Below are 27821 nucleotides of genomic sequence, written 5' to 3' on the forward strand. Positions count from 1 at the left end.
GTCCACACATCATCTCCCTTCACTTTTGACGCAGAGTTTAATGTTTCACCAGGTGGCGGTTTGCTCTTGGCAACAAGATGATCTTTTGTAAATGAGTGCCTCACCAACCGTGTAGAACATACCTTTATAAATGCGTCGGATACTAGCGCTGCTGCAAGAGCAGTGAATGGAATGTTCATAGTAAACAATACACGTTCTCCTGCCCGAGATCCCCAGCCCAGGGCCCTTCCAGTTAAGATTTATCAGGCCTGCACTTTCTAACACGGTCTTCCCTTTTCCACTGTCAGGAATTCCTACACTGGTCAGTTACAGCTTCCTACGTTCCAGCTGTGTGTTCTCCGTGAAAAGAGTAAGTGAATAAATGAGAGGCTCTTTTTAAAGGACGTTAAATGGGGAACTTCCTCTAGAAAGACTAAACACGCACTTGCTGTTTTTCAAGTAGAGGTCTGGGATAGAGCTAAGGAAGCAGGGCCACGGAGAGCCACACGGCTGGCCGGGGCGACCGTGCAGCTTGGAGGTCCGTGGCCGCCCGCTTGCCTGCTTCCTGCCCCACTCCCCACACTATCTGTTGGGCACTCAGGTGCAGACATTTTGGATACACGAGTTCATGTCATCCTTGCAAAGACCCTCACTGCTCCTTCTAGAGTCCTGGGTTTTGAAGTCTCTGCCCCTAATTAGTAGCCCAGCTCCTAAGCGTCAGAGTTAAGACTGGAACCCAAGGTCTGCCTCTAAAGGTCACTCTCACGGAGGACTCATGAAGAGTCCACACCCCTCTTTACAAGGAGGCGGAAACCTGAGCACAGGGAGGGACAGTCACCTGCCCCGTGAGCTGGTCCTCAGAGCCCATCACAGGTCAGAAACGCTTCCTGACCTCGCTTCATCCAAGGCCCGCCCTAGGAGATGCGCAAAACAGGGCTGAGCCCCCAGGACAGGTGGGGAAGGAGGCACTTGAGGGCCCAAAGTCCCAGTGACAGCGGCAGAGGCAGGACCAGGACCCAGCTCTCCAGGGTCCCGCAGCCACCTCTTCCTTTTTTCCGCTGCCTCCGCTCCCATGTCTCTCCCAAGGCTCACTGCCCCAGGCCTCTGCCCTTAGCTGCTTCCTCAGAAGCCTTGCAAGATCCCCAGACTGCAGGCCACCTCCAGCCAGATTCATCAGCACCCCCTCCCACCTCACAGCCCCACCCTCACCAGCTCCGAGGCCAGAGGCGCCCTGGCACAGCAGAGAGATCTGAGAGCCGGGGAACCAGGAGCCCTGCGTCCCAGACCTCTGTCTGCTTCAACTTGCCTCGGGACTCTGGGCAGGTCTCTTCTCCTCTCTGAGCCTCAGTTTCTCCCCAGTGAAAGGGCAGGGTGCACAATGGGACTCCAGGCTCTCTCCATCCTGAGGCATTGGGTGTGGCTGATGTCCTAGGGCCAGCCTCTGTGTCACAGACAACTTAGTGACCTTTGGAGGGGCCACTCAGGCTACACCCTGGGGAAGAGGCCCAGCGGTGAGTCCCCAAAGCCCCCACTGCCTCCCAGTGAAAAACACTGAATTTCATTCCAAATAAGGGAACTTACAGCAAAGTTCCCTGCCACGGCCCAGTTCCGGCTGGTTTATGTTAGCTGGGCAAGACTAAACAGACCTTCACACGCTCAGTATTAAGCACTAAAAATGAAAAAACGACTGTTTGTCTCTGGAGCATGGGGCGAGGGAGAGGTCGGTGCTCCCCTGAGGCCCCTCGAGAAGCTCAGCAGACCTTGGGAGGACCCATGGGGGTTGGGGGGGGGGGGGGCGTTGAGAAGCCCACTGAGGAGGGAGAAGGGTTTCAACAGGCATCAATGTGGGGCGGGCACAGGGTAGTGGCGCCAAGGGACATGGGGCCTGGGGGTCGAGGTGGCAAGTGCTCTTTGTGTCTGCAGAAGTGGGAATGTGAAGGGGAACCAGACAATGAGCCGTGGAGAGAGGGCGAGAGAGAGAAATGCAGAGCAAGAGTGGCACCGTCCTTCCTTCTCACCCCCACTCCGCCTGCCATGACCAGGAGGCCAGGAGGGAGGTAAAAGGGGAGGGAAGGGACTCCAGCAGTTCCTGGACAAAAGCACCTTGTTCCCAGCTGCCCCACCTGTCTCCTGCAGTGTGGACACCATAAACCTGAGATAAGAATTTAATTATTTACAAAACAGAGAAGCCTGAAGCGGACTGCCTTCCTGTTTTCCCACACAGGCCCCCTCCAGACAGACCTGCCTTCTAGCCTAACCCTGCAGGGCCTGCCCCTCCATCCCTCCACCACCTGGACCACCTCCTTTTACAAAGCGCTTTGCCACTGTGATCTGACAACCCTGAGCGGCGGACACCACAGTTCCCATCGTAGAGGTGAATAAACTAGCACTCGGGGAGTGACGTGACCTTCACCAGGTCACTCATCTGTGCGTGGCAGAGCTGGGACCTGTGGTACCCACAGCTTCTGAATCCATCTTCAGCCTAACAGTCAAGGCCCTGCACCCTCAGGCCACACTGTCATTGGCCAGCCTTGCCTTACTGCCACATACAGCAGCTCCATCTGCTCCCTGCCTGCCCCCAAGAGAAAGGCCGTCTATATCTATCCAAACCTCCCCATCATTCTTCCAAACAAATGCCTCTTCCTGGAAACCCTCCCTGACTCCACGCAGCCTCAGGGACCACCCTCCTCTCCTCTGACCCCCCTCAACCCCAGCGATCAGCATCACAGCGCTGTGAGGGCAGGGCCATGTCCGTCCCCGGAGGCTGGCACGAGGCCTAGCACGTGGAAGGCACTCAAAGCACATCATAACATCAGGGAAGGCAGGAAGGAACCGCCGGTTCCATGTTGCTCTCACCTGCTCTTGTCTTGGCCCCAGAGCCTGGGATTCAGGAAGAGTTTTTTCAACAAAGAAAAGACAGTGGGCTGCAGCAGCCCAGAAGGACCCGTGGAAGGAAAGTTTGACTTCCCCAGAATCAGCCCATCCTTGCATTCATTTCAAAATATGTATTTGCCGAGCGCCTACTGTGTGTGCCAGGCACTGGTGGTGGTGACACAACAGTGAGCAACCAGGCAGCAGGAGATACTGACAAGTACACAGGCCCTGACACCTAGCATGATCAGCCATGACGGGGGCACAGGGCAGCAGTGGGAGAGGACACAGAGGCCATCTAACCAGCCAGGGTGGTCAGGGAAAGCTTCCCGGTGGAAGTCAGGACCTGAAGGTGGAGCCTCATGATGACAACAATAACTAGCATTTATTATACATTTATGACTAGTCAAGCATGATCTCTAACAAGGAATTAGAGAATGGAGAAGTCAAGCCTCTGGCTCCAGGTGGCACAGGCAGCAAAGACGAAGTCTGACCCCCAAGCCCGACCTCAAACACAGTGCATTCTACCCTACCTGCCTCTCCTGCTCCCTCCTCACACCCTAGGCACGACTGACTGGCCCGGGTCCCCTCAGATGCGCTTGGGGAACTCCAGAGGCCTGCTGGGCCACACCAGAGTTCAATGTCTGGGTTGGGTTTCCACAGCCCAGAGGGACCCTCTGGCTGACCCTGCTGCAAGAGGACGCAACAACCCCTCTGCACCCCAGGCGCTCCACAGAGCACAAGGGGGAGAGCCAGCCTCCTCAGTCACGGTTTACGGCATGTCTGTAGCCACTGCCTGGGCTATACGAGAGCTGGCTTACCAGGGAGGAAGGCTGTTGACCCAACCTGGCTCAGCTCCTGCCCACCAGAGCCACACACCAAGCCCCAAGGACCCAGATTTAACATATCCCACTCAGTGTGTGCTCACTCTCCCCAGGGGCCCCTCAGCACAAGTTAAGATCCAATTGGCACTAATTGGACCAAGCTGGCAGCGCCCAGGGTAGCTTGAGTGCTGTCATCATGGATCTGACTCACTGAGCAATGGCCATCGGTGCCTATGGAGCCCACTATTAGTGTCACTATTAGTGTCATTTTGGGAGGATCGAGCAAGCTTGGATGGTGCTTCGTGAGTCACCACCACAGTCTGGCCAAGCTTTCAGCTGGAGACCTAGAACTTACAGGTGATCTATCCTTAGTCTCACATCCAGGCAAGAGCAGAAACCCAAGCCTGGACCATCACCAGCTCATGAGTCTACTGGCCCATTCTTCTGCTGGTGGTCCCAGAAAGTCTTCTCTGGAAGTGAAAGGGGTTTGTAGCTTTTCCCTTCCTCCCAGGGAACAAGACCTCCAGTCTGATAATCAAACCCCAAACGCAAGAAGGGAACCTCAACTCAATCCTAGAATATGGAGCCCCAAAAGGAACTCTTGGCCCCAAGACTCAAAGGTCAACTGCAGTCTTGAACCCCAGACCCTGGAGTGAAAACTCCCCTCCAGAAATGAAACTCTTGCCCCAGCACGGAACTGACCCCAAAACTGGCACTGCAACACCAAGCCAGAATCCTGCCTGAAGAAATGGCACTTTCACCCCAAAATAGAACCTTGTGCCCTGGGAACTGAACCTTAACTCCCAGACAGTAAACCCCTACTTTCAGAATAAGCCCTGAATCTTGGGAAACTCTCTGCTCAACAGCTGATCCAGACTCTTCGTATATTTTGTTTCTTTAAGACAACCTCAACTTGGAAACCAGACGAGGAGACTGAAACTCCCTAAGACACTTTTCCTTGACGTTTTGCAGTGAAGGAACCCGAGGAACCTCATGCAACCAGAGCCCTGGTTTCCAGGAGGACTGCATTTTGACGCAGAAACTTCATGTGAGTGGTGTCCTAGTCACTCACAGCCTCCTCCCACCCCGTCCTCCAGCCTCTGGCTCCACCAGGGTCTGGGTGTCTGGTTGGTCTCCTCAGCCCCAGAGGGTCTGCCAGCTCCAGCCCAGGAGAGGGAAAACCCCCTCTATAACTCTCAGGCACTGGGTAGGCTCTCTCTGCCCTGAAGAAAGAGGTTTCCTTACTCATTATTAGTCTGTTCAGATTTCTGCTTCTTCATGATTCAGTCTTGGTAGGTTGTACGTTTCCAGGAATTTATCCATTTCTTCTAGATTATCAACTTGTTGGCATATAATCGTTCATAGTAGTGTCTTACGATCCTTTGTATTTCTGTGATATCAACTGCAATGTCTCCTTTCATTAATGATTTTATTTATTTAAGGCTTCTTTCTTTTCTTCTTAGTTGGTCTAGCTAAAGGTTTGTCAATTTTACTTGTCTTTTTAAAAAAAAACAACTCTTAGTTTTGTTGATCTTTTCTGTTGTCATTCTAGTCTTTACTTCATTTATTTCCACTCTGATCTTTGTTATTTCCTCCCTTCTCCTAACTTTGGGCTTAGTTTGTTCTTCTTTCTCTAGTTCCTTGAGGTGTAAAACTAGGTTGTTTATTTGAGATCTTTCTTTTTTTTTTTTCTCCCCAAAGCCCAAGTACATAGTTGTATATCCTAGTTGCAGGTCATTCTGGTTCTTCTATGTGGGACACCACCACAGCATGGCTTGATGAGTGGTATGTAGGTCTGCGCCCAGGATCCAAACCGGTGAACCCTGGGCCACCAAAGCAAAGCACATGAACTTACCACTCAGCCACGGGGCCAGCCCCCTCTTTCTTTTTTCTTAATGTAAGCACTTATCACTATAAATTTCCCTCTTAGAACTGTTTTTGCTGCATCCCATAAGTTTTGGTATGTTGTAGTTCCATTTAGTTTGTCTCAAGATATTTTTTTATTTCCCTTTTGATTTCTTCTTTGACCCATTGGTTGTTCAGGAGCATGTTGTTCAATCCCCACATGTTTGTGAATTTTCTGGTTTTCCTCCTCTAATTTATTTCTAGTTTCATACCATTGTGGTCGGAAAAGACACCTGATATGATTTCAACCTTCTTCAATATGTTAAGACTTGTTTGCTGGCTAACGTATGATCTATCCTGGAAAATGTTTTGTCTCTGCTTGAGAAGAATGTGTGTTTTGCTGCCGTTTGATGGAATGTTCTATATGCGTCTGTTAGGTCCATTTGGGCTAAAGTGTAGCTCAAGTCCAATGTTTCCTTATTCATTTTCTGTCAGAATAATCTATCCATTGTGGAAAGTGGACAACAGAAGTCCTCTACTATCATGGTATCACTGTATATTTCTCCCTTCGGATCTGTTAAATATTTGCTTTATATATTTATGTGCTCTGATGTTGGGTGCATATATATTTACTCTAGTTATTTCCTCTTAATGAACTGATCCCTTTATCATTCTATAATGACCTTGTTTGTCTCTTATTACAGTTTTTTACTTAAAGTCTATTTTTCTGATATAGGTATAACTACCCTTGCTCTCTTCTGGTTTCCATTTGCCTGGAATATCTGCTTCCACTCCTTCACTTTCAGCTTATGTGTGTCCTTAAAGTTGAAGTGAGTCTCTTACAATGGGGTAGTTTGTTGAGTCTTGTTTTTTCCACCCATTTAGCCACCCTATGTCTTTTGATTGGAGAATCTAGACTATTTATATTTAAAGTAATTAATGATAGGTAAGGACTTACTATTGCCATTGTGTTCATTCTTTTCTGGGTATTTTGTAGATCCTTTGCTCCTTTCTTTCTCTCTTACTGTCTTCCTTCGTGATTTGATGTTTTTCTGTAGTGACATGCTTTGATCCCTCTCTCTTTATTTTTTGTGTATCTACTAGTGGTTTTTGCTTTGTGGTTACCATGAGGTTTACATAAAACATCTTATAGTTATAGCAGTCCACTTTAAGTTGATAACAACCTAACTTTGCTCACACACAAAGGGTCAACACTTTTACTCCCTCCTCAACATTTTATGTTTTTGATGTCACAATTTACATCTTTCTATACTATATATCCACTAATTATTATAGTTACAACTATTGTATAGCTATTTTCTTTTAGTATAGCTAAACTATATAGTATAGTATAAACTATATACTATAGTATAGCTATTTTCTTTTACCCTTTATGCTAGAGTTATAAGTGATTTACATACCACCATTACGGCATTAGAGTATCCTGAATTTGACCGTATATTTACACTTACCAGGGAGTTTTACACTTCCATATGTTTTCATGTTACTAGTTAATGTCCTTTCTTTTCAGCTTGATGAACTCCTTTAGCATTTCTTGTAAAGCAGGTTTAGTGGTTATGAACTCTTTCAGCTTTTGTTTGTCTGGGGATATCTGTAACTCTCCTTCAATTCTGAAGGACAGCGTTGCTAGGTAAAGTATTCTTAAATCTCCCAACAAAGAAAAGTCCAGGACCGATGGCTTCAGTGGTGAATTCTACCAAACATTTAAAGAAGAATTATATTTGTGGGTTTTGTTTTGTTTTTGAGTTTTTTGGGGGGGTTTGTTTTTGGTTTTGTTTTTTTTTTTTGCTGAGGAAGATTCTCTCTGAGCTAACATCTGTGCCAATCTTCCTCTATTTTGTATGTGGGTTGCTGCCACAGCATGGCTGATGAGGGTGTAGATGCATGCTCAGGATCTGAACCTGCGAACTCAGGCCACCAAGGCAGAGTTTGCCAAACTTAACCACCATGCCACAGGGCTGACTCTAAAGAAGAATTAATACCCAGAATTAATCTTTCTTAAACTCTTCCCAAAAAATGAAGAGAAGGGAACAGTTCCAAACTCATTTTACAAAGCCAGCATTACACTGATACCAAGGCCAGACAAGGATACTACAAGAAAAGAAAATTACAGGCCAATATCCCTAATGAACATAGACGCAAAAATCTTCAACAAAATATTAGCGAACACATTCAACAGCACATTAAAAGGATCATACAGCATGATCAAGGATTTATCCCTGGGATGCAAGGATGGTTCAACATATGCAACATCAATAAATGTAATATACCATATTAACAAAATGAAGGATAATAATCACATAATCATCTCAATAGATGCATAAAAAGCATTTGACAAAAATCAACATCCTTTCATGATAAACACTGTCAACAAATTAGGTATAGATGGAATGTGGCTCAACATAATAAAGGCCATATACGACAAGCCCACAGCTAGCATCATACACAATAGTGAAAAGCTGAAAGCACCTCCTCTAAGATCAGGAACAAGACAAGGGTGCCTACTCTCACCACTTCTATTCAACAAAGTACTGTAAGTCCCAGCCAGAGCACTTAGGCAAGAAAAATAAAGAAAAGGCATCCAAATAAGAAAGGAAGAAGTAAAACTGTCTCTGTTTTCAGATGACATGGTCTTATATACAGAAAACTCTAAAGACTCCACCAAAAGACTGTTAGAATTGATGAACAAATTCAGTAAAGTTGCAGGATACAAAATCAACACACAAAAGTCAGGTGTGTTTCTATGCATTAACAACAAACTATCCAAAAAAGAAATGAAGAAAACAAATCAATTTATAATAGCATCAAAAAGAATAAAATATCCTTAAGGATAAATTTAACCAAGGAGATAAAAGATTTGCACACTGAAAACTAAAAAACACTGAGGAAAGAAATTGAAGAAGATATAAATACATGCAAAGAATATCCCATGTTCATGGGTTGAAAGAATTAATATTGTTAAAATGTCCCTACCTTCCAAAGCAATCTACAGATTCACTGCAATCCCCATCAAAATTCTAATGGCATTTTTCACAAAAATGGGGGGGAAAAATCTCAGAAATTGTATGGAATCACAAAAGACCCTAAATAGCAATCTTGAGCAAGAAGAGCAAAGCTGGAGGCATCACACTTCCTGATTTCAAGCTATATTACAAAGCTATACTAATCAAAAAAGTATGGCATTGGCATAAAAATAGACATATAGATTAATGGATTAGAATAGACAGACAAGAAATAAACCCATGCATATATGGTCAACTAATTTTCAACAAAGGTGCCAAGAATACACAATGAGGAAAAGACAGTCTTTTCAACAAATGGTCCTGGGAAAACTGGATATCCACATGCAAAAGAGTTAAACTGGACCCTTATGTCACACCATATACAAAAATCAACTCAAAATGAATTTAAGATCTAGACATAAGACCTGAAACCATAAAATTCCTAGAAGAAAACATAGGGGGAGAGCTCCTTGACATTGATCTTGGTAATGATTTTTTGTTTTGACACCCAAAGCACACATAACAAAAGAAAAAGTAAACAAGTGGAACTACATCAAACTAAAAAGTTTCTGCACAGCAAAGGAAACAATCAGCAAAATGAAAGGCAATCTGTGGAATGGGAGAAAATATTTGCAAACCATACATCTGATAAGGGGTTAATATCCCAAATCTATAAGGAACTTTTACAACTCAATAGCAAAATAATAATAATAATAATAATGACTCAAAAAATGGGCAAAGGACCTGAATAGTCATTTTTCCGAAGAAGACATACAAAGGCCAATAGGTACATGAAAAGGTGCTCAACATTGCTAACCATCAGGGAAATGCAAATCAAAACCACAAGAGAGACCACCTCACACCCGTCAGATGGCTATTATCAAAAAGACAAGAGATAACAAATATTGACAAAGACGTAGAGAAAAAAGAACTCTTGTACACCGTTGGTGGGAATGTAAATTGAAACAGCCATTTTGGAAAACAGTATGGAGGTTCCTCAAAAAATTAAAAATAGAATTACCATGTGATCCAGCAGTCCCACTTTGGGGTATATACCCAAAGGAAATGAAATCACTACCTTGAAGAGATATCTGCACCCCCATGTTTATTGTAGCATTATTCCAAATAGCCAAGATATGAAAACAACCTAAGTGTTGACAGATGAATGGATAAAGAAAATGTGGTACACACACACACACACACACACACACACACACACGCTCAATGGAATATTATTCAGCCATAAAAAAGGAGGAAATCTTGCTATTTGGGACAATGTGGATGAACCTAGAGGACATTATACTAAATGAAGTAAGCCACAGAAAGACAAATACTGTATGGTATCACTTATATGTGGAATCTAAAAAGAAAACAACAACAAAGTCAAACTCATAGAAACAGAGAGTAGACTGGTGGTTGCCAGCGGCTGAGGAGTGAAGGAAATGGGGAGAGGTTGGCCAAAAAGTACCAACTTTCAGTTATAAGATAAATAAGTTCTGAGGATCTAATGTACAGCATGGTGAGTACAGTTGATAATACCGTATGGTGTACTTGAAAGTTGCTAAGACAGCAGATCTTAAAAGTTCTCACCAAAAAAAAGTAACTATGTGAGGTGATGGATGTGTTAATTAACTCGATTGTGGGAATCACTTCATAATATATCCATATATCAAACCATGATATCGTATACTTTAAATATATTACAATTTTATTTGTCAATTATACCACAATAAAGCTGGGAAAAGAAAAGAAGAAGTTTCCTGCCGACAACTGGAGTTGGGGGCTGGGGATAGGATCTGTTGCCTCAGGCAGGGATGGGCACTCTATTGGGTTCAAGCTCTGCCTTTGTCCCTGGAAGCTGGAGGACAGTCCAGGGCTCTCAGAGGCAGGAAGGGGCCCTGGCTGGTCCTCCTGGAATCGGAATGGAAGGCTTCACTCACCCCAGTCTGTATCTTGAGAGTGAGGGTCAAGAACGGGTGTCAACCTAATGTCGATTCAGAGGCCCCATTAAGAGGCCCAGAAAGGGCCTGGAACAGGACTCGGAGGTACAGACTTTCATAATCCTAGGACAACCTGGCTCTCAGTTTCTCCTCTGTAACGTGGGGCTAAGAATCCTTGTGATGGGAATCGAATGAGATCTTGGAGGAGAAAGCAAGAGGGAACTGTTTAAGTGCTATACAAACACAAGGGACACAGCGCTGTGAAAAGTCTCAGAGCCCTGGGGCCAAGACAGCTTTTTTCTCTCCTCTCTTCCCCTTTCCCACCTGCTGCTTCATTTCTCAGGCCATTTTTTCACATTCTGTCTTACTATATGGCCATCCATCCAGTCCATCCTGCTTTCCCCTCCCTTGACAGTTTAATAAGTTAATAAGTCCTGAGCCCCAAGGTGAGGGTCTTGGGCTTTGATCTCAACTCTGGGAAAACCAGAGCAGCCTTGGCCTGTCTTGGCTGATTTATGGCCACCTTTCATGGTTTGTGTGCATATGCCGGGGGAACTGGCACCCATGGGGAGCGAGGAGCCACTGAGAAAGCCTGGCTGGGTTGGGACTGAAGGCCCTGGTTCAGAAGCTGACGGAAGCCAGATGCATATCACACCAGAGAAGCCAGGGCCCTGCCTCTGCCCACCCAGGAGCCACATGTGACGGGCAAAGGGGACATTCATTATTGATGGTGTCCCAGGGGGTAGGGATGGAGCCAAGAGCTCAGGGCCAGCCCTGCCCTGCTCACCTGCCTCTCCTCCTGGCTCTAAGACCTCGAGGCCTTGGGTGGGACATAGCTCTCGCGGAAACACCCACACATCAGTTCACACCAAGAGGCCCACCCTCCCGGTGTATTCAGGCTCTTCCAAGCCAAGCCACCTGGGCGTCTCACTGACCACTGCCCAGAAGTCAGAATCCTCAGGGACGTGTCAGCACAAGCAGCTCCTGTGCATCCCCTCCCCACCTGCAAATCTTCAAGTCCACCTTCTAAAGCATCTCCCAAATTAATCCACTGGCCTCGCTGCTCGCTGCCCTCCCCTGCTGGAAGCCACACCTCTCCTCGCCTGAAGGACTGCAGCAGCCTCCTGCCTGGCCCCTCCTCTGCCCCTCTCTTGCCCCAGAGATTTCTAAGGCATCTAAACGATCTTGTCACTCTTCTGTTTAAAGCCCTCCGGTAGTTCCCCTTGGAACAGCACACGTCATCAGCAGCACAATACATCATCCTGCAAGGGCAGAGCCTTGAGACCTCATTACCACCTGGGCCAGTCCAGCTGTATGACGTTGGCCAAGTCACTTCCCAACTCTAGGGTTGAGAAAGGAGGTAGGACAAAACGATCTCTATGGTATATTTGGGTTCCAATGTTGGAAGTCAGCGCCACCAGCCCTTCCACCAGCCTCAAGCACATGCCTGACCACCTGCCAGTCCTCTCCCCTCAGGAATAATGTGCTCAAAGGAGCATTTGCTGGGGAGATCAGAGAAAGAAACAAAAAGAAAGCAGACACGGAGGAGGAGAAGGGCTCCCGGACCCTTCTGCCAATATGGACTGATGTCTGAACTGGATGAGGCTGGGCTGCGAGCACATCAAGGGCAAAGACAACGCCCAGTACTCACCTCTCAGTCCCCTATACCCAGCCCAGTGCACAGAGGGCACCGACAAGTGAAACAAATCAGCTGGAGCATCCTTGCAGCTTCACTCTACTCTGATCAGGGTAAAGCACCTCCTCCCCTCACTCTCAGGGGCACCTGGACACCCCCATTTGGACACACACATCTAGAGTGGCCCATCCCCTAGAGGAGGTCAGCCTTTCAGCAGATGCCAGACAGAGGCTGGGGCAAGCCAAGGGGGAAAGAGGAAGGTGGCAGCCAGGAGCACGTGGAACTGCCACCACCCTAATCATAAGACAGCACATTCCCCTGGCAACGTTCTCCCTTTTCCGTCCCCACGCCAAACTCTGGAGCCGCCAGGATGGCATCCTGGGGGCAGGAGAGGCAAGGAAAGCCGTCCAGGTAAGCCACCAGACATATTTCCTCTTTCTCTCCCTTCATCCCAAGACAGGCCCTCTCTCCTCCTCCTGCCTCGCCCCTGCACAGACAGCCCTTGTGACCACCAACTTGCTTCCATGGACAGAGAGGCAAAGGAGCAGCCACTGAATGATTTTCTGCTGAAAGTTCCTTGGCTTAGAGGGCTGGGATGACATTGGCCTAGACTTCACGGTTCCTGACTAAAACTCCAGAGTATTTTCCAAAGGCCTTCCTCCCTGCCAGGTCCTAAATTCTAATTTTTGTCCCCTAGCTCCATTCAACTGTCAAAAACTGTGCTCAACATCTTAACTCAGCCCCTCCATACTTAGCAGCAGCAGCGAGCCAACCCTCAGTGCTGTCTTCAAGCCCAGGGGCTTGTGTGAGGGCCCCTACCAACAACGCTTCACTGCCGCCCTCCACACCCAGCTCAATGCTCTCAATTGGGGGTGGTATTGGCCCCTCTGGGGTGCTTTTAAAAATATAAGAGAGCTATTGTTTTTTAATGTCATAATATGACATTAAGGTGGCCAGTGGCATTTAATAGGCAGGGGTCAGGGATGCTAAATGAACAGTTCCACGCCCAACATGCCAGGAGCACCCATACTGGGAACGTGAGGCCGACGTCCCTAGAGAAACCTTCTCGGACGCCCAAGACCAGGTCAAGTTCCCCCGTTCCAGCTCCCTAGGCTTCTCTTTCACAGCCCTTACTAAATGTAACTGCTTGGATAAACAACTGAAGAAAGAGTTGACAGAGCAGTCGAAGAAGTGCCCCAGCCTCAAGGAGGTGGAGCAGAATTCTCCAGCCCCCGTGTGGGCTGCGCACAGCGACTTTCTTCCAAAGAGCGCAATACGGAAAAGGGAGAAAAGTGTAACTTTAAGTTTTTAACGGAGAAACCTGACAAGCACTCCCTCAGCCAAGTGATCAAGGTCAACATCAACAGTGGTAAGTCAGGTTGAGAGCACGCACCATCGTTATGATGAGATGAAAATGGCACTTCACCTCTATGGTCTTTCTCTCCAAAACCTATGACCACAGCCTAATCAAGAGAAGAACGTCAGATGAACGCCAGTAGAGGGACAGTCTACAGAAGACCTCACCAGTCACGGTCAAAACAGTCAAGGCCATCAAAAACAAGGAAAGTGTGAGAGACTGTCACAATCAAGAGGAGCCTAAGAAAACATGACAACTAAATATATAATGTAGTAACTAAAAATATAATGTGGGATCCTGGTATAGAAAAAGAACATTAAGGAAAACTGAGGAAATCTGAATAAAATATGGGCTTTAGTTAATAACACTGTATTGATATTTGTTCATTAATTATCACAAATGTTCCATGTTAACGTAAGACGTTAATAATGGAGGAAACTGGCTATAGAATACTAGGAAACTCTCTGTACTATTTTGCAATAATTCTGTAAATCTAAAACTGTTCTGCATAAAAAAAAAGTATTTCTTAAAAAAAAAAAAAGAATGATAGCTCCCAAGTCAAAAAGATCTCGGCTAGAATCCCAGCTCCACCTCAGGCCAGACGTGTGACCTTGGACAAGTTGCTTACCCTCTCCAAGCCTCAGTTTATTCACCCATAAATGGGGTTAATAATTGTACTTACTCCACGTGGTTGTTTTAAAGATTAAATGAGATAATAAGTGTAAAGAGCTTAGCATGGGCTTCTTCACATCGCATGTTACCAACTGTCATCATATTCTGACTCATTTTTATTCATTTGTCCTTTTTGTCCCCATCTGCCTCCCCCACTGGAGGGAAAGCTCCATGGCAGCGAGCCCTCGTCTGTTTGGTATACCACTGTATCCTCATGCCTAGGAGAGCATCTGGCCCATCGCTGATGCTTAGTATGTGTTTGTTAAACAACAGAATGAGCCCTCTGCATCAGAGCAGCCCTGGAACCCCCACTCCACCCTTCAGTCCCAGAGCCCAGCGCAGAGCCCCACCTACACTCAGGACTGCAGCGAGAGCAGAGAAAGCCAAGGCCTCCCACCTGCTCACAGTGACTCCAGTCCCGTCCCTCCGCCCCCTCTCCTAGCCCTTCTTCTCTCTCCGCTCCACCCCCCACAGGCGTCAGCACCTGCTCATTTCCCCGAAGCAGCAGGATCTGGGTAATGACCTCTGATAAGCATCTTTTAATAAACCCTGTAGCTGGATCTGTCATCCAGAAGATATTCTCCCCTCTTCTCACTCCCACCCCCATCTCCTCCCACTTCCTGAGCTGGCCCATTAATGCCTCTGGTCTCACCAGGCAGGCCCTCAGGCCCTCAGGGCCTCTGGACTGTGGCTTTCTGGGGAAGGACCAACAGACAGCCCAGGCTATTCCGTAAGCCTGACCCTCCCCACACGCCTGAGGTCTCGGCAGCCTGCCCTGCCTGTGCCACCCAGCCCGACTGCTGGCCAGTCCACTTCCCTCCATCCCTCAGGCAGGTTTCCCAGGCGTTACCAAGGAGACCACTTGCATCCTGCCCGGGGTTGCCAAAGCAACCAGCTCAGTGAAAAGCAGCCCCTCAGCCTCTGGCCCCTGGGTGTACAGGACCAGGAATGAGAGAGTCACAGACCAACAGGAAATAGGCCCAGGCAGCTGGCACACTGGGGTGCAGGCCTCCCCTGGGCAGTGCCCAGCTCTGCCCTCCTTCCTCCTCCCTCTTGCTCCTTCTGTTACTGCTGTTGTCCATCCTGCCTCCATCTTGGGCTCTGTGATTTAGAGCCAATGCCTCAATGTGCACATCTTGGAGGTGGGCACATGCCATCCCAGAGGGTCGGTGAAAGGAAGCCCCAACATGTAGAAATTCCCTCCAAGACCAATTTTCTCCCTTGTGGGCTTTGGTGTCCTGGGTAGAAATCCCAACTTGGCCATTTTCTAGGTCAGTGTTTCTAGGCAGCATTCTTAGTCTCAATTTTCTCACCTTGTTAAATGGGAACAATAATGCCAACCTCACTTTTATTGAGAAATTAAAGGAATTAACCTACATTGATGCACCTAGCACAGTGCCTAGCATCAAGGCACTTCTTAAAAATCCTTTTTTTTTAAAATTCTGATGAGCAATTGCCCTTCTGACCATAGCCATTGGTCAGAAATGCTTCCAGAATAACCCATGGGAATCCTAGATGAGGTCGTCAGCATGGCTGTGCACCCGGCCCTTTCAGCCTGGCCTAGGACAGAAGCCCTGCAGCTGCCATTAACCTCCCAGCAGCTCCAGATGCTTCCTTCCCTCCTCCCCACAGCGGTATTCTGCTGCTGCTGCTGTTTGAATGACGTCACTACACTCCTCTGCTCAAAAGCTGTCCTCCCACTGCCTACAGGACCAAGTCTAAGGCGCCTCCCACCAGCAAGGTTCGAGAGTTCCAGCTGCTTCACATTCTCACCAGCACTAGGTATTATCGGTCTTTTTAATTCCAGCTATTCCCGGGAAAGTAGAGTGGTGCCTCATTGTGGTTTTAATTTGCACTTCTCTAATAACTAATGGCATTGAAAATTTTTCTATCTGCTTGTTTTCCACTCATATATTTTGTGTGTTGAAATATTTGTTCAAATCTTCCACTCATTGAAAAAATCAAGCTGTCTTCTTAAAAGTAATAATAGAAAAATAAAGTATTCATCCTGACATCCAAGATCCAAGATCCAAGATTTTCTCACCCCTGCAAGATCGGGTGCCAACCTACCTTCAAAGACTGACGTGTTTGTTCAGCTCCCCACCGGGAGCCCCCCCATCCCAGGCAGGAGGGACTGCCCCGGCCCCTGCACACACCTTGCATCTTCCTGCCTCCATGCTTTTGCTGCTGCAGCCTCACGGAGATGCCCTTGAAGCTCCATTCCAAGTCTTCTCCACCCAACTCCAGGCTCCCCTCCTCTGAGAAGCCCAATCTCACCAACTCCAACAGCATCAGAGTAGGTCTGTTCTGAGGTCCCACAGCCTGGAAGTTCTCAGACCTGATATACCCATCAGAACGACCTGGGGATCTTATCAAACATGATTCATTGGGGTTTGGGGGCCCCGTACCCCCAAGATATTCTGAGACAGTAGGTCTGGCCTGGGGGCTGGGAACCTGCATTTTAGACGTGCTTCCAGCTGATGCAGGCAGTAGAAAAGGCTCGCTTTGAGAAATAGTGGCCCAAAGGAACTGAAAGTTCCCTTGAAAGTGATAACTGGCTGATGAGTCTCCATGGCTAAGAACCCTGCAGGGGAGCTGTAAGGGACAGGGGGCTGGGAAGGGACATCAAGAGCCCCTTGTACACCCTCTTTCTCTCCTCTGGGGCTCTGTCCAGAGCCCAGGAGATTGCTCCCCAGTTTCTTTCCCACAATGGAAGACAGAACCCAATGAAGCCAAATTCTATGGGGACATGAGAGTATAGTGGTCATGACAGTTTGAATCCCAGCTCCATGAGTTATTAACTTGTGGTATGGGATAAGTTACTTAACCTCTCTGAGTTTCTCTTTCCCCATCTATACAATGGTGACAACAATACCCGCCGCCCTCCCCAGTAGGTTGTCAGGAGGATATTAATGGAAATAATCTACATGGAAGTACTTAGCACATGGTAACCACCCAACACACGGTAGCTATTAGAAAGATTATTGCTATGATTGACAATACAGGGTTCAAAGGTCATACTGAACTAAAAACCAACATGGTGTGCGAGATAGATGCTCAGAGTTGAAAACGGAGGCTGTCTTAGCCTAGCCTCTCTGAAGTCTTGGGGTGGCAGAGGAGGCCACCAGCACCCACCCTACCCCACCCCACTCCGTCAGGTCTGTCTGCTGCATTGCTGGGGGCGGAGAGCTAGATGAGCTCACCTAACCTGCAAGCATCATGACAACCAAGGAAGGAGCCCAGACATGGGCTGCGGGAATATCTGTGGGTTGGCTAAAGAACAGAGGCCTTGAATATCCGATTATGGCGGTCTCAGTCATAACATGGAATGCCATTGATAGGGGAGGGGCATGATGAAAGGATCGCTCTGGCAGCATCAAAGAAGGAACCAGAGGTAGAGAAGCTAGTTAGGAAGGCAGCTATTGCAGTATCTAGAATGTGGACTCAGGGAAGAAGCAGCAAGGATATGAAAGGTAGGACCTTGTCCTCGGAGGACGGATCCCACATCCTCACCCTCAGAGAGCAGAGAGGAAGTTCAGGGTCTGCAGACAAGTTCCCACGGCTCACTCTGGCCCACCTCAAAGAATCAAGGCACCTGGGCCGACCTGGGAAGCTCCTCCCTCGGCCGGCCAGGAGCCTCAGCCGTCATGGAAAAGAAACTCTGAAAACAACAGGTGTCTGGCTGGCGTCACACCCAGTCAAAGCTGGAGGGGGACAATCTCCCTGCGGCTGTCACAGCCAGTGGCTTTGTGAAATATCCAATTCAAGAGGTACCAGCTTTTAAAAGATGGAAGGTTTACTCCTAGGTATTTACCCCAAAGAACTAAAAACAGGTGTTCAAACAAAAGCTTATACACAAATCTTTAGAGCAGCAAAATTTACAATAACTAAAAGGTGGAAACAACCCAAATGTCCATCAACTGACAAGCAGATAAACAAAATGTGGCATATCTATACGACAGAATATTTTTCAGCCACAAAAATGAAAGAAGATACATGTTACATCATAGATGAACCTGGAAAACACTATGCTAAGTGAAAGAAGCCAGGCACAAAAGGACAAATATAGTATGAGTCCATTTATATGAAATGTCCAAAATAGGCAAATCCATAGAGACAGAAAGAAGATTAGTGGTTGCCAGGGATTCAGCAGAGAGGGTAATGGGGAGTGACCGCTTAATGGGTACAGGCTTTCCTTTTGGGGTAATGTACATGTTCTGGAACTAGATAGAGGTGGTGGTTGCACAATGCTGTAAATGTATTAAATGCCACTGAATTGTACACTTTAAAATGTTAAAATGGTGCATTTTATGTTATGTGAATTTTACTGCAATTAAAAAAAAGATGGGAGGTGGCCCATCCAATCCTGATCTATGGGTGACCCCTGGGGCTGGGAGCCCTCCCCAAAGGCTTTCCTAACTACGTTTCCCTCACCACTTAGCATCAAGCAGGCAGGCACTCAGAAAGAGCTGGGGAAGGAGGAAGATCTTTATTCTCTGTATTGGGATCCATGAAGCATGAATTCCCTGCCGCAGTCACCCTGTGCCCGCTACCGAGAATATATACGCGCACTTGCTCATTCCCACCTGCAAGACTTTGCTGTATGTCCCTTCCTCGACTCTCCTCCCTACACCCTAGGACTCCCACTGCACCCCTTGCTATGTATCCAATTTCTGCAGTTTCCTCCATGTCCAGCTCAAATCCTTCATTGACTCCCCTCTGCCCACATACATCTGGGATTTCAATGGTCCAACCAAGCACTCGCTCTATTTCCTCCCTTAGCCTTGCCTTTCCAAGTAGATCTTCAGCCTGTGAGTGTACAGGGATGTCAGAAGCCCCCACCTCTGAGCCAGGCACACAGCAGCTCCTCGTAACTGTCTATTGGTCCTAAGCCCAGAGCTATACCCTAGACCTCTGCCCTGGACACTCCTAAACCAACCCTGTTCAGACCCCGGTGGGGACCGCCAGCAGTGGAGGGAGGCCAGTGTGTCTTCAGGAAGAAGACCAAAGACCAAAGTCTACCACCCGCCAGGTGATGGACGAGCCTCATTTCATGTCAGCCTGACAGCCAAACCAATCTTAGATCTCCAATGAGTCCCAGGGCCACTATTACACCAGGCTCCTTCCAGTTGTTTTAATTAAAATGGTGAGAAATCAATAGAGATTACAATTATAGAGAAAAGACGGTCCCTGCCCCCAGCAAATTTCTGGATGGACACTGATAAGAATTAGAGCTGAATTCTGGGTGAGTACAGAAGCAGTCCCAGCAGAATTCTGGGTGGACAGTCTTAGAATCACAGTCAGTCAGTATCAAGGTCAACACCAATACAATTGGAATGGAATTCTGGATAACCACTGATGTATCAGAGAAGACTCCTAGGTCAGTGCTGATACAGTTAGAAGGGAATTTGGAGTGAACACTAAAACAATCACAGAATAAAGCTGATGGCTCTTTAGGATGAGAAGTCAGGTTGAGAAGGAGGATCACCGGACCCTGGATGAAGGATGGAGGGCACCCATACATGGTCTTCATGGGCACGCTGTAATCCTTCATCTCAGGCTTGAAAGGAGCAGAATCAAAATTCTCACAGCCACCTCCAGTAGGTGTGTGGGTAGCGTCAGGGGAGAATAAACTCTAGTGAATCAAGCCTGAAGGGAGATGGGCAGGGGAGGGGGACGGCCGGGGGAAGAACTTCACCATTCACTCCCACAAAAGAAGAACTGATTCCTGCAAACCAGAGAGGCAGCATAAGGGGGGTTTCAGGCAGAGGAGGAGGCTGGGGTGGGGGCAGGGAGGAGGGAGGGCCTCAGACCCTCTCCTGCCCACTTCCTCCCTTGTCAAAGACCCCAGCCACAGAGAACTTACATCCTCACCATCCCAATCTTTAAGTCAAAAGAGGTGCAATTATGGAGGCCTTCTTGGGCTTCCCTAGGGTCAAGGATGGAGCAGCGCCTTCTTGGGGCAGTTTGTGAGCATTAATGCACCAAGCTAACTCCCTGGCCCCCAGCTAACCCCTGCGCTGGAAGGACTTAGCCTGGCTTGCCCATCCTCTCTTGACTGACCCACTGAGTGACTGGGCAAATCACTAACCCTTTCCCTCACTCTTCTCACTTGTAAGGGAGGACATTGAACTGGGCGATGTCCACAGCTTCCTCCATCATTAGGACTCTGTTTCCAATGCTCAGAATCAGTCTTTATATATGCTAACACTCACAGATTATTTCTGATTCTATAAAACAATATTTGCTCATTGTAGAAATTTTAGAAAAGAGTGAAATACAAAAAAAAGAAAAGAAAAAGTCTCATGTGTTCCCACTACCCAGAGGAAACCATTGTTAACCTTTTGGAAACTTCTTTCCAGGGTTGTTTGATTTTTTTTTTTTTTTTGCATTCATATCATTTCATTCTAACAAAACTGGGATCTTACAGTATATAGAGCCTTGTATCCTGCTTTTTTCAACTGTCATTATGCTGCTATGAACATTGTCCCAAGTCACCAAATATTCTTCAAAAATACAACTTTAATGATTGCATAACACTCCACCAAGAGGATACACCACGATTACTGGGCATTTTAGTTGTTTTCCTAGTATAAATAACACTGCTGTGAACATCCTAGCCTACTGCATAAGTATTTGCCTGCATCTCTATTTCCTTGGGATCAGTTCCTTCAGGGGGAATCACAAGGCCAACGAATATGATATTTCTTAAAAAGTACTGCCACATTAATTTCCAGAAAGACACAACAAACCCACTGATTTTCCTGAGCTGAGAGCGAGAAGTGAAGTTCTGAAAAAGTTGGAGTTAGAATGAGGGGCGGTGGTCCCATCTCTCCTCCTCTCTCCCAGTCTCAAAGGTTAACTGTCGAGCGAAAGAGAGGACAGAATTCCAAGTCAGCAGATAGAGATCTGCAGCCTGGCTCTGCCTCGCACTGGCCTTGGGAACTCGAAACCAGCATCGCTTCTCCTCAACTGTAAAGTGGGTATGATCGGCTTCCCTGACTACCCAGAGCAGCTTCCTCGCTCCCAAGAAAAGGTGTTTGTAAAAGTTCTTTGTAAACTTCAGTGCTTTGTCAAAGGACATTACTATTATCCTTATAACCCCAGGGGGCTGAATCAGCCAGTTGTTCTTTGCGACAGCCTGAGGGCTTCCCTTCCTGGCTCTTAGCTGTCAGAATGCCCAGGACAAGTGCTGGCTGGTTCTGAGGGTGACAGAAAAGCAGCTTCCTGAAGGGAATCAGTGGGGTCTGAGGGTCTGGGAGGACCCAGCTATGTCTTCCAAAGGTCAGAGACAGCACTGGAAGCTGCAGGACTTCGAACTGGGCCTGGGGCCCCCCTGAGGGTGTTGGGTGGGTCGGCAGGCTTAGAGGGCAAAGATCTTCCTGGTAAATGTCCCTCTGTTTCAAGGCTCCCAGCCACTCCTTTCTAGGGTTGGGAATGGACATCTGGCCTTTGGGGAAACCAGAAACCAAGTGATTCAGTGAATGCAAAAAGTCAACAGCTGCAGCGGACTCCAGAAGCCATTGGCTCTGGCCCCTTCTTGCAGGCTGCTATGTGTCAGTGCTGGATCTTTAAGACCTTCCAGTTGGAAATGCAACTAGTGCTTCCAACGTGACCTCTCCAGTCCTGAGCAAATGAAAAAGGAGATGGTGGTGCCTCCCTTGAGAAGCACTGCTGGCAGACATGAGCATCCCGCTACCCTCCGCTACACACCTAGCAACCTCCCTTCCTCACCCCTACACGTTTTCCTAGCATCGTGACCTGAGGGGACTCCAGTGACGTTTCCCGTGTTGGCAGAAAGAACTGCGCAGACCCCACGGTACGCCATTCTCCCCGGTGTTCATCATCACCACCCGTAGCCCCCCACCCCCAGCCCACCTCCATGGTGAGATGTGCATCTTCTGTCTCCAAATGCGCACAACAGGTGGCACCTGCCCATCCTCCCTAACCACACCTCTCCACCTCTCCCTGCCCCTCCACCTGCGCCCCGGTCCTCAGCTGAGCCCGGCCCGGCCGAGCCTTACCTTTGAGGTTTTGGGGGTGACCCCGCGGCGCCCGGTTCGGATTTCCTCGGGGCAGAGAGGGGATACTGGAGAAGTTGTTACCCATGGCATCCGGCCCCAGAGGGTTCGGCACCGGCGGGGGGCAGGCAAGACTGGGCAGGAGCCGAGGTACTGTGTGCAAGTGTGTGCGCGCGCGCTCGCGCGCCGCGGGGGAGGGCCCTCGTGGGGCTGCGGCCGGGGGCGGGCGGACCGCTCCTCCTCTCCTTCTCTCCGGGCTCCTGCGTCCTCGGCGGATCCTGCCCGCCGCGGGGGTCCTCGCGCGAGCCGGCTACCTGCCTGCCATTCCCCGCGGCGGGGGCGGGGGCCGCGGGCGGGCCCGGGGGCTGGGGCCGGCGGTGCCCGGGGCTCCCCTCTTCCTCCGGCTGGTGGTGGGCTGCGCGGCGGCTCCGGCGCGCTCCCCTGGGGCCATAGAGTCAGGGCCCGCGACGCGGGCGCTCAGCAGTTCGGCCTGCCCGGTGGCTCGGAGGTCGGCAGCAGGCTCGGTCCCCGCCCGCGGGGACTGCCGCTGCGGCGACGTGCGTGGCGCCCTGCCGCCTGCGGGTGTGCATGGAGCGGGGCTCCGTGGAGCGCGGAGCGGGCTGGGCGCGCCCGCGGTGCTTGGTCTCCCCCGGCCGCCGCGCTCCTGCCCTCGCCGGGTCCCTCCCGCGACCGCCGCCCCCGCCCCTCGCCCGCAGCCGTCGCCAGGATTCCCTGGCTCCGGTTGTTATGGTGACAGCTGCGCCGGTGAATGAGCGTCTTAGTGACACGCGCGCGCCCGCTCAGCCAGATGTGGTCCCGGGGCGCGCCGCGTTCCCGTGGCCACAAGTTCTCGGCGGCGCGGGGGACCGGGGCCCCGGCGGGGGTCAGCTATCAGGCCGAGACTTGGGCTCCACGGGTTGGGCTTGTTGCTCTCATGGACCCTGGGACTTGGTCTTGAAAACCAGGGAAACAGTACAGCCAGAACGTTGGGCTCCCTGGGTGCCAGGGGCGGGCGAGGTAGCTCTAATTTACAATTTCCCTTACAGCAGGTACGTTGTAAAGGCTCAAGAAAAAAATTTAAATGAGTGAATGGATGACTGAATAAACGAAGTGAGATTAGGAGCTCCAGCACTTGATCCTCCGCTCTCGGTGAGCTCTCAAGGGGCACTGGGGCAGGGGCTCAGAACAAGAACCCCAGGCTGTCCAATTCCTGGACACATGGCAGTGGGGGCCTTGGGATGAATACAGACTGGACCTAGGAGACTGGGTCCCTGGCCAAGCTGGGGGAACAGATCTCAGGGACAAACCATCAGAGAACCGCGAACTCTGAACTGAGCGGTTCTGTCAGCTATAAGAGGTGGGGTGAGGGGTCCTCTGTGGTCTGTAGTAAAGAAGGCTTCCTGGAGGAAAGAGGCTTCGGCAAGTCCCCTGTTCACATGACTCTTCCATCCTGTAGCTCAGCACTGCTACCAGGAAGACTGCAGGAGGGGAAAAGGAGGTCATTCTCCTCCTACTTGGACCTGGGGCATCTCCTCCTCCCAGTCTGTCAGGGGTAGAAGATGCACCGTGGTCCCTCCAGAGAGAGAATCTGCCTTCCTGGTCCTCTAGGTCACCTCGAGCTCCCTGACTGGCTTCAGCAACTCTGATCCAGAGTCCAGCGAGGCTGTGGGGTGAAACAGCATCTCATCCATCTTCTTATGGCAGGTTCTTCCCTCAAGTCCCCGTGTGCTGGCTCCTCATTATTCAGGCACAGTTCGTGTGTCACCTCCTGACCGCCCCAGCTAAAGAACCTCTCCACTCGCAGTCACCTTCCATACCGTTATTCTGTTTTGTTTTCTGGAATTAGTTAGAAAGTAGCCTTTCCCTCGTGTTTATGTTCTGCCTCCTGCAACAAGAATGTAGGTTGGCTCCACTCACCATGATGTCCCTAGCCCCTAGGAGAGTGTCTGGCTCATGACAGACTATCAAAAAATACTTGTGGAATGGATGAATCCCCCTGCCCCCCAGCAGAACTCAGCTAAGACCCCTGGGAGTAAAGCCTTGGAACCGCCCTTTATTTCCATCCCTTGCCCCCCACCCCCACCCCATTCCAGGCATCCTTAAATGTCTGGGACTCCAGGCGAGCTAGAAATATCCATGACAGCTGCTCTCTGGGGTCTGGAGGGAAAAACAGGCCCCACCCCCACCTCCAGCCTCTTAGATGCCGAGGATCACGTGCCCGGCCAGCTGCAGACTGCACATGGCAGGTCAGAGGTGCTGTCTTCTTTATGGGCGTGTCTTCCCGAGGCTCACTCCCAACCGACGACTCGTGTGTCCGAAATGCATGGACCCCGAATGGCAGCACACTCACACATTTGCACACACCTCTCTCCTTTGTCATACACTCACTTCTACACAAGCTCACACACACACTCACATGCACTCATATGCCCCCTGAAGTCTGTTGGAATGAGGTCACTGTGAGCGGCTGCTGGCTTCACAATAAATCTGAAGGCTCTGTATAGGCGAGCCTGATTCCCCTGGAGTGTGCGTGAATGCAAGGCCCTTGGTAGGATTTGCAGACCGTGGCTTGGGGAAGGCTTGGGGCCCTTCCTAGAGGAGTCACACCCCTCCCTTCCCCAGGGAGCAGGACCTGGAGCATGGGCCAGGGCATGGGGGTGGGGGTGAGGCCCCAAAGGTAGGGGACAGCAGGGATGGCACAGGCCCCATGTGGTCTAAACTTGGGACTAGGGGCAAAGCAGGAGAGAGAGGAGAAGGTCAACGGGAAGGAGGGAAGAGAGGCCCAGAGTCCAGGGCCCGCCTGAGGAGTCCAGAGGCGGCAACGGGCTCTGCAGCTCAGGGCGGCCTGATCCTGGGGCCCCCACAGGAAGGGGAGAGGCCTTAGGGACCAAGGCAGGCAACTGAGGGCAGTACAGAAACTTCCCCTGACCTGAGAGGGTTGAGGAGATAATGGAAGTATCAACAGGGCCAGGATTATGACGAGGCAAGCAAGACACCCCTGGCATAAAATGTAAGGAGATGCTCACTCTCAGAGTCGTGCATGGCCAGCCCTGCACCTGCTCAAGTCTGAGAGTGAGGGCCTCTGAAGTCTTGTACCCAAGGCCACCTCCCTAGCCTGGCCTTAGCCCTTCCTGGGAGCTCTGTACTGTGGGAGGGGGCGCCACTGTCAAGTGTCAACTGGGTGCAAGTCCCTAGCTAGGCAGGGACCTAAAGGAGGGGACGTGGATGCTTGGGACCCAGAGAAGCTGAGAGTGACCCCTCTGAGGGGTGCTGTGCCTCAGAAACCCTCTCTTGGCAGGGGCTGTGGTTAGACCCAGCTCGGAGGATCAAAGGACTCCAGCACCCTCATCCCTGCCTGGACTCTGCACAGAGTCCCCAAGGCCTTTGAGCCATCCTTCACCAAGGCGGCTGCCAGGAGGCAGGGAAGTGCCTGTGTGGCCCCGAGGGCTCTTCTCAGCCTCATCCTGGAAGGGAGGAGGGAGAAGGAACCCGCCAGGGAGATGGGGCTGGATGAAGTTTTGGTGGCTTCAGTGGAAGCTACTCATAAGGTGTTGCTCCAGCACCTGTCACAGTGGCAGCCCCACCTGCCCAGCAGTGTAGATTATGAAGGCCGTGCCCAAGGGGGTGGGTGTCAGTGCATGCGTGTTTGCACGTGTGTACGTGTGTGTCCTTGCATGTGCATGTGCAGGTGCCATGAGTGCTCACACTAAGACGCAGGAGAGGGAGGGTCCCAGGCAGGGACTCAGGGCAGAACTGGGGCCCCTTCAACAGTAGCTTGGCCCCCACCCTCCCCTTCTCTCTCCCTCCTTTCTCTCCCTTCTGGCTGACTCCTTTCTCTCTCTCCCTCTTCCTCTCTCTCTCTCTCCCTTTGTCTTTCTCTCCTTCTCTCTCCCCTGCTCTGCTTCTCTCCACCCTTGTCACTTTCTCTCCTGGCTGTCTCTCCTCTTTTTGTTCCTAGCCTTGTCTCCTCCTCATGGTTCACCTCTTTCTTTCCCTTCTTTCTCACTCTCCACAGCTCCCAGATCAGTTCAAGTCTTGCAGAGTCTCCATGTTGATAAAATAAAATACTTGTCTGAGAGTCTCCTTTCATCCTTCCCCGAGCCCCTGGATGCTGAGCCGAGAACCAGCCACAGGGATGGTCCCCCACCAGCCAGGCAGGAGTGGGATTCGTCTAGGCCAAGCCGGACTCCCTAAACTTGAGACCACCCTCGTCAATGGCATGACACCTCCCTCCCTGTTGAGAAAATAACCTTAAAATAAGAAACAGCCACAGCCATCCCTAGCTAGGACACAGGGCCACCCTGCCACCCCCGAGGCCCAACCCATAGTTCCCAGGCCATCAGAAAACCTGCACAGGGTTGTCCTGCCCGAACTGCAGGGGATGGCTGGTCACGTTAGAGAGGGAGATCCCTGAGTGCCTGATACATAACAGATACTCGATAAATATTTATTCAGTGAATCAATGAATGAATAAATCAGTGAATTAACCTATCAATACAGCCACCCAGTCAGCCCGAGAGTCTCGCTCAGACCAGCCCACCTGGCCAGTTCCCTTCTCAATGGTACCTTTCCCGCAAAGTTTTCCCTGAGGCTAGGCCTTCCCTGTGAAGGATGGGAGTCTGTGCTACCCACCTGAGCATGGAAGGTGCACCATAGCTTCCTTGTTCCCAGGTGCTTTGGGATTCAGCTTCACTCATTACCCCAGTGACCATTTATTGAGCACTACCTGTATGCCTGGCACTGTGTGAGGTGCATCCTGGGGAGCTTGTCCTGTGCTTTTGTGTATTCCAGTCCAGTCTCCCACCTCCCACAACTAAGTGTAGGGCCAAACACACAGTAGTTCTCAGTATTGTCAAGATGTCAGTTCTTCCCAACATGATTTATAGATTCAATGCATCCCAATAAAAGTCCCAGCAAGTTATTTTGTGGATATCAACAAACTTATTTTAATATATGGAGAGGCAAAAGACCCAGAATAGCCAACACAATGTTGAAAGAGAAGAACAAAGTTGGAGGACTAATACTACTCAACTTCAAGACTTACTGCAAAGCTACAGTAATCAAGACAGCACGGTACTGGTGAAAGAACAGACAACTAGATCAATGGAACAGAGCAGGGAGCCCAGAAATGAAGCTACATAAATACAGTCCACTGGTCTTTGACGATGGAGCAAAGGCAATACAGAGAAGCAAAGATAGTCTTTTCAACAAATGATACACAAACAAGTGGACACCCAGATACAAAAAATGAATCTAGACTCAGAACTTTACAAAAATTAACTCAAAATGGATCACAGACCTAAATGTAAAATGCAAAACTATAAAAGTCCTAGAAGATAACATAGGAGAAAACCTAGATGACCTTGCATTTGGCAATGACTTTTTAGATACAACACCAAAGGCATGAACTATGAAAGAAAGAATTGATAAGCTGGACTTCGTTACAATTAAATTTTTATGCTCTGCGAAAGATACTGTCAAGAAAATAAGAAAACAAACTACAGAATGGGAGAAAATATATGCAAAGGACATAGCTGATAAAAGACCATTGTTCAAAATATACAAAGAACTCTTAAAACTCAACAATAAGAAAAGAAACAACTCAATTTAAAAAATGAGCCAAAGATCTTAGCAGACATTTAACCAAAGAAGG

General features: G+C 49.3%; 1 protein-coding gene and 1 long non-coding RNA gene across 2 annotated transcripts in view; one reads left to right on the forward strand and one right to left on the reverse strand.

The window, feature by feature from the left end:
* Positions 1 to 22529, reverse strand: part of NEURL1 (neuralized E3 ubiquitin protein ligase 1) — an 80070-nt gene extending 57541 nt beyond the window's left edge. Inside the window, exon 1 of the mRNA XM_070557066.1 lies at positions 22172 to 22529. Coding sequence (XP_070413167.1) covers positions 22172 to 22256 — 85 coding nt within the window. The 5' untranslated portion in view covers positions 22257 to 22529. The remainder of the gene's footprint in view (positions 1 to 22171) is intronic.
* Positions 22179 to 24687, forward strand: LOC139073468 (uncharacterized). Its single transcript, XR_011522234.1, has 3 exons — positions 22179 to 22318; positions 23215 to 23317; positions 23625 to 24687. It is a non-coding gene; the product is annotated as an uncharacterized lncRNA (long non-coding RNA).
* Positions 24688 to 27821: the final 3134 nt, after the last annotated feature.

This window comes from Equus przewalskii, chromosome 1, assembly GCF_037783145.1.
Source record: "Equus przewalskii isolate Varuska chromosome 1, EquPr2, whole genome shotgun sequence".
Classification (NCBI taxonomy): Eukaryota; Metazoa; Chordata; class Mammalia; order Perissodactyla; family Equidae; genus Equus; species Equus przewalskii.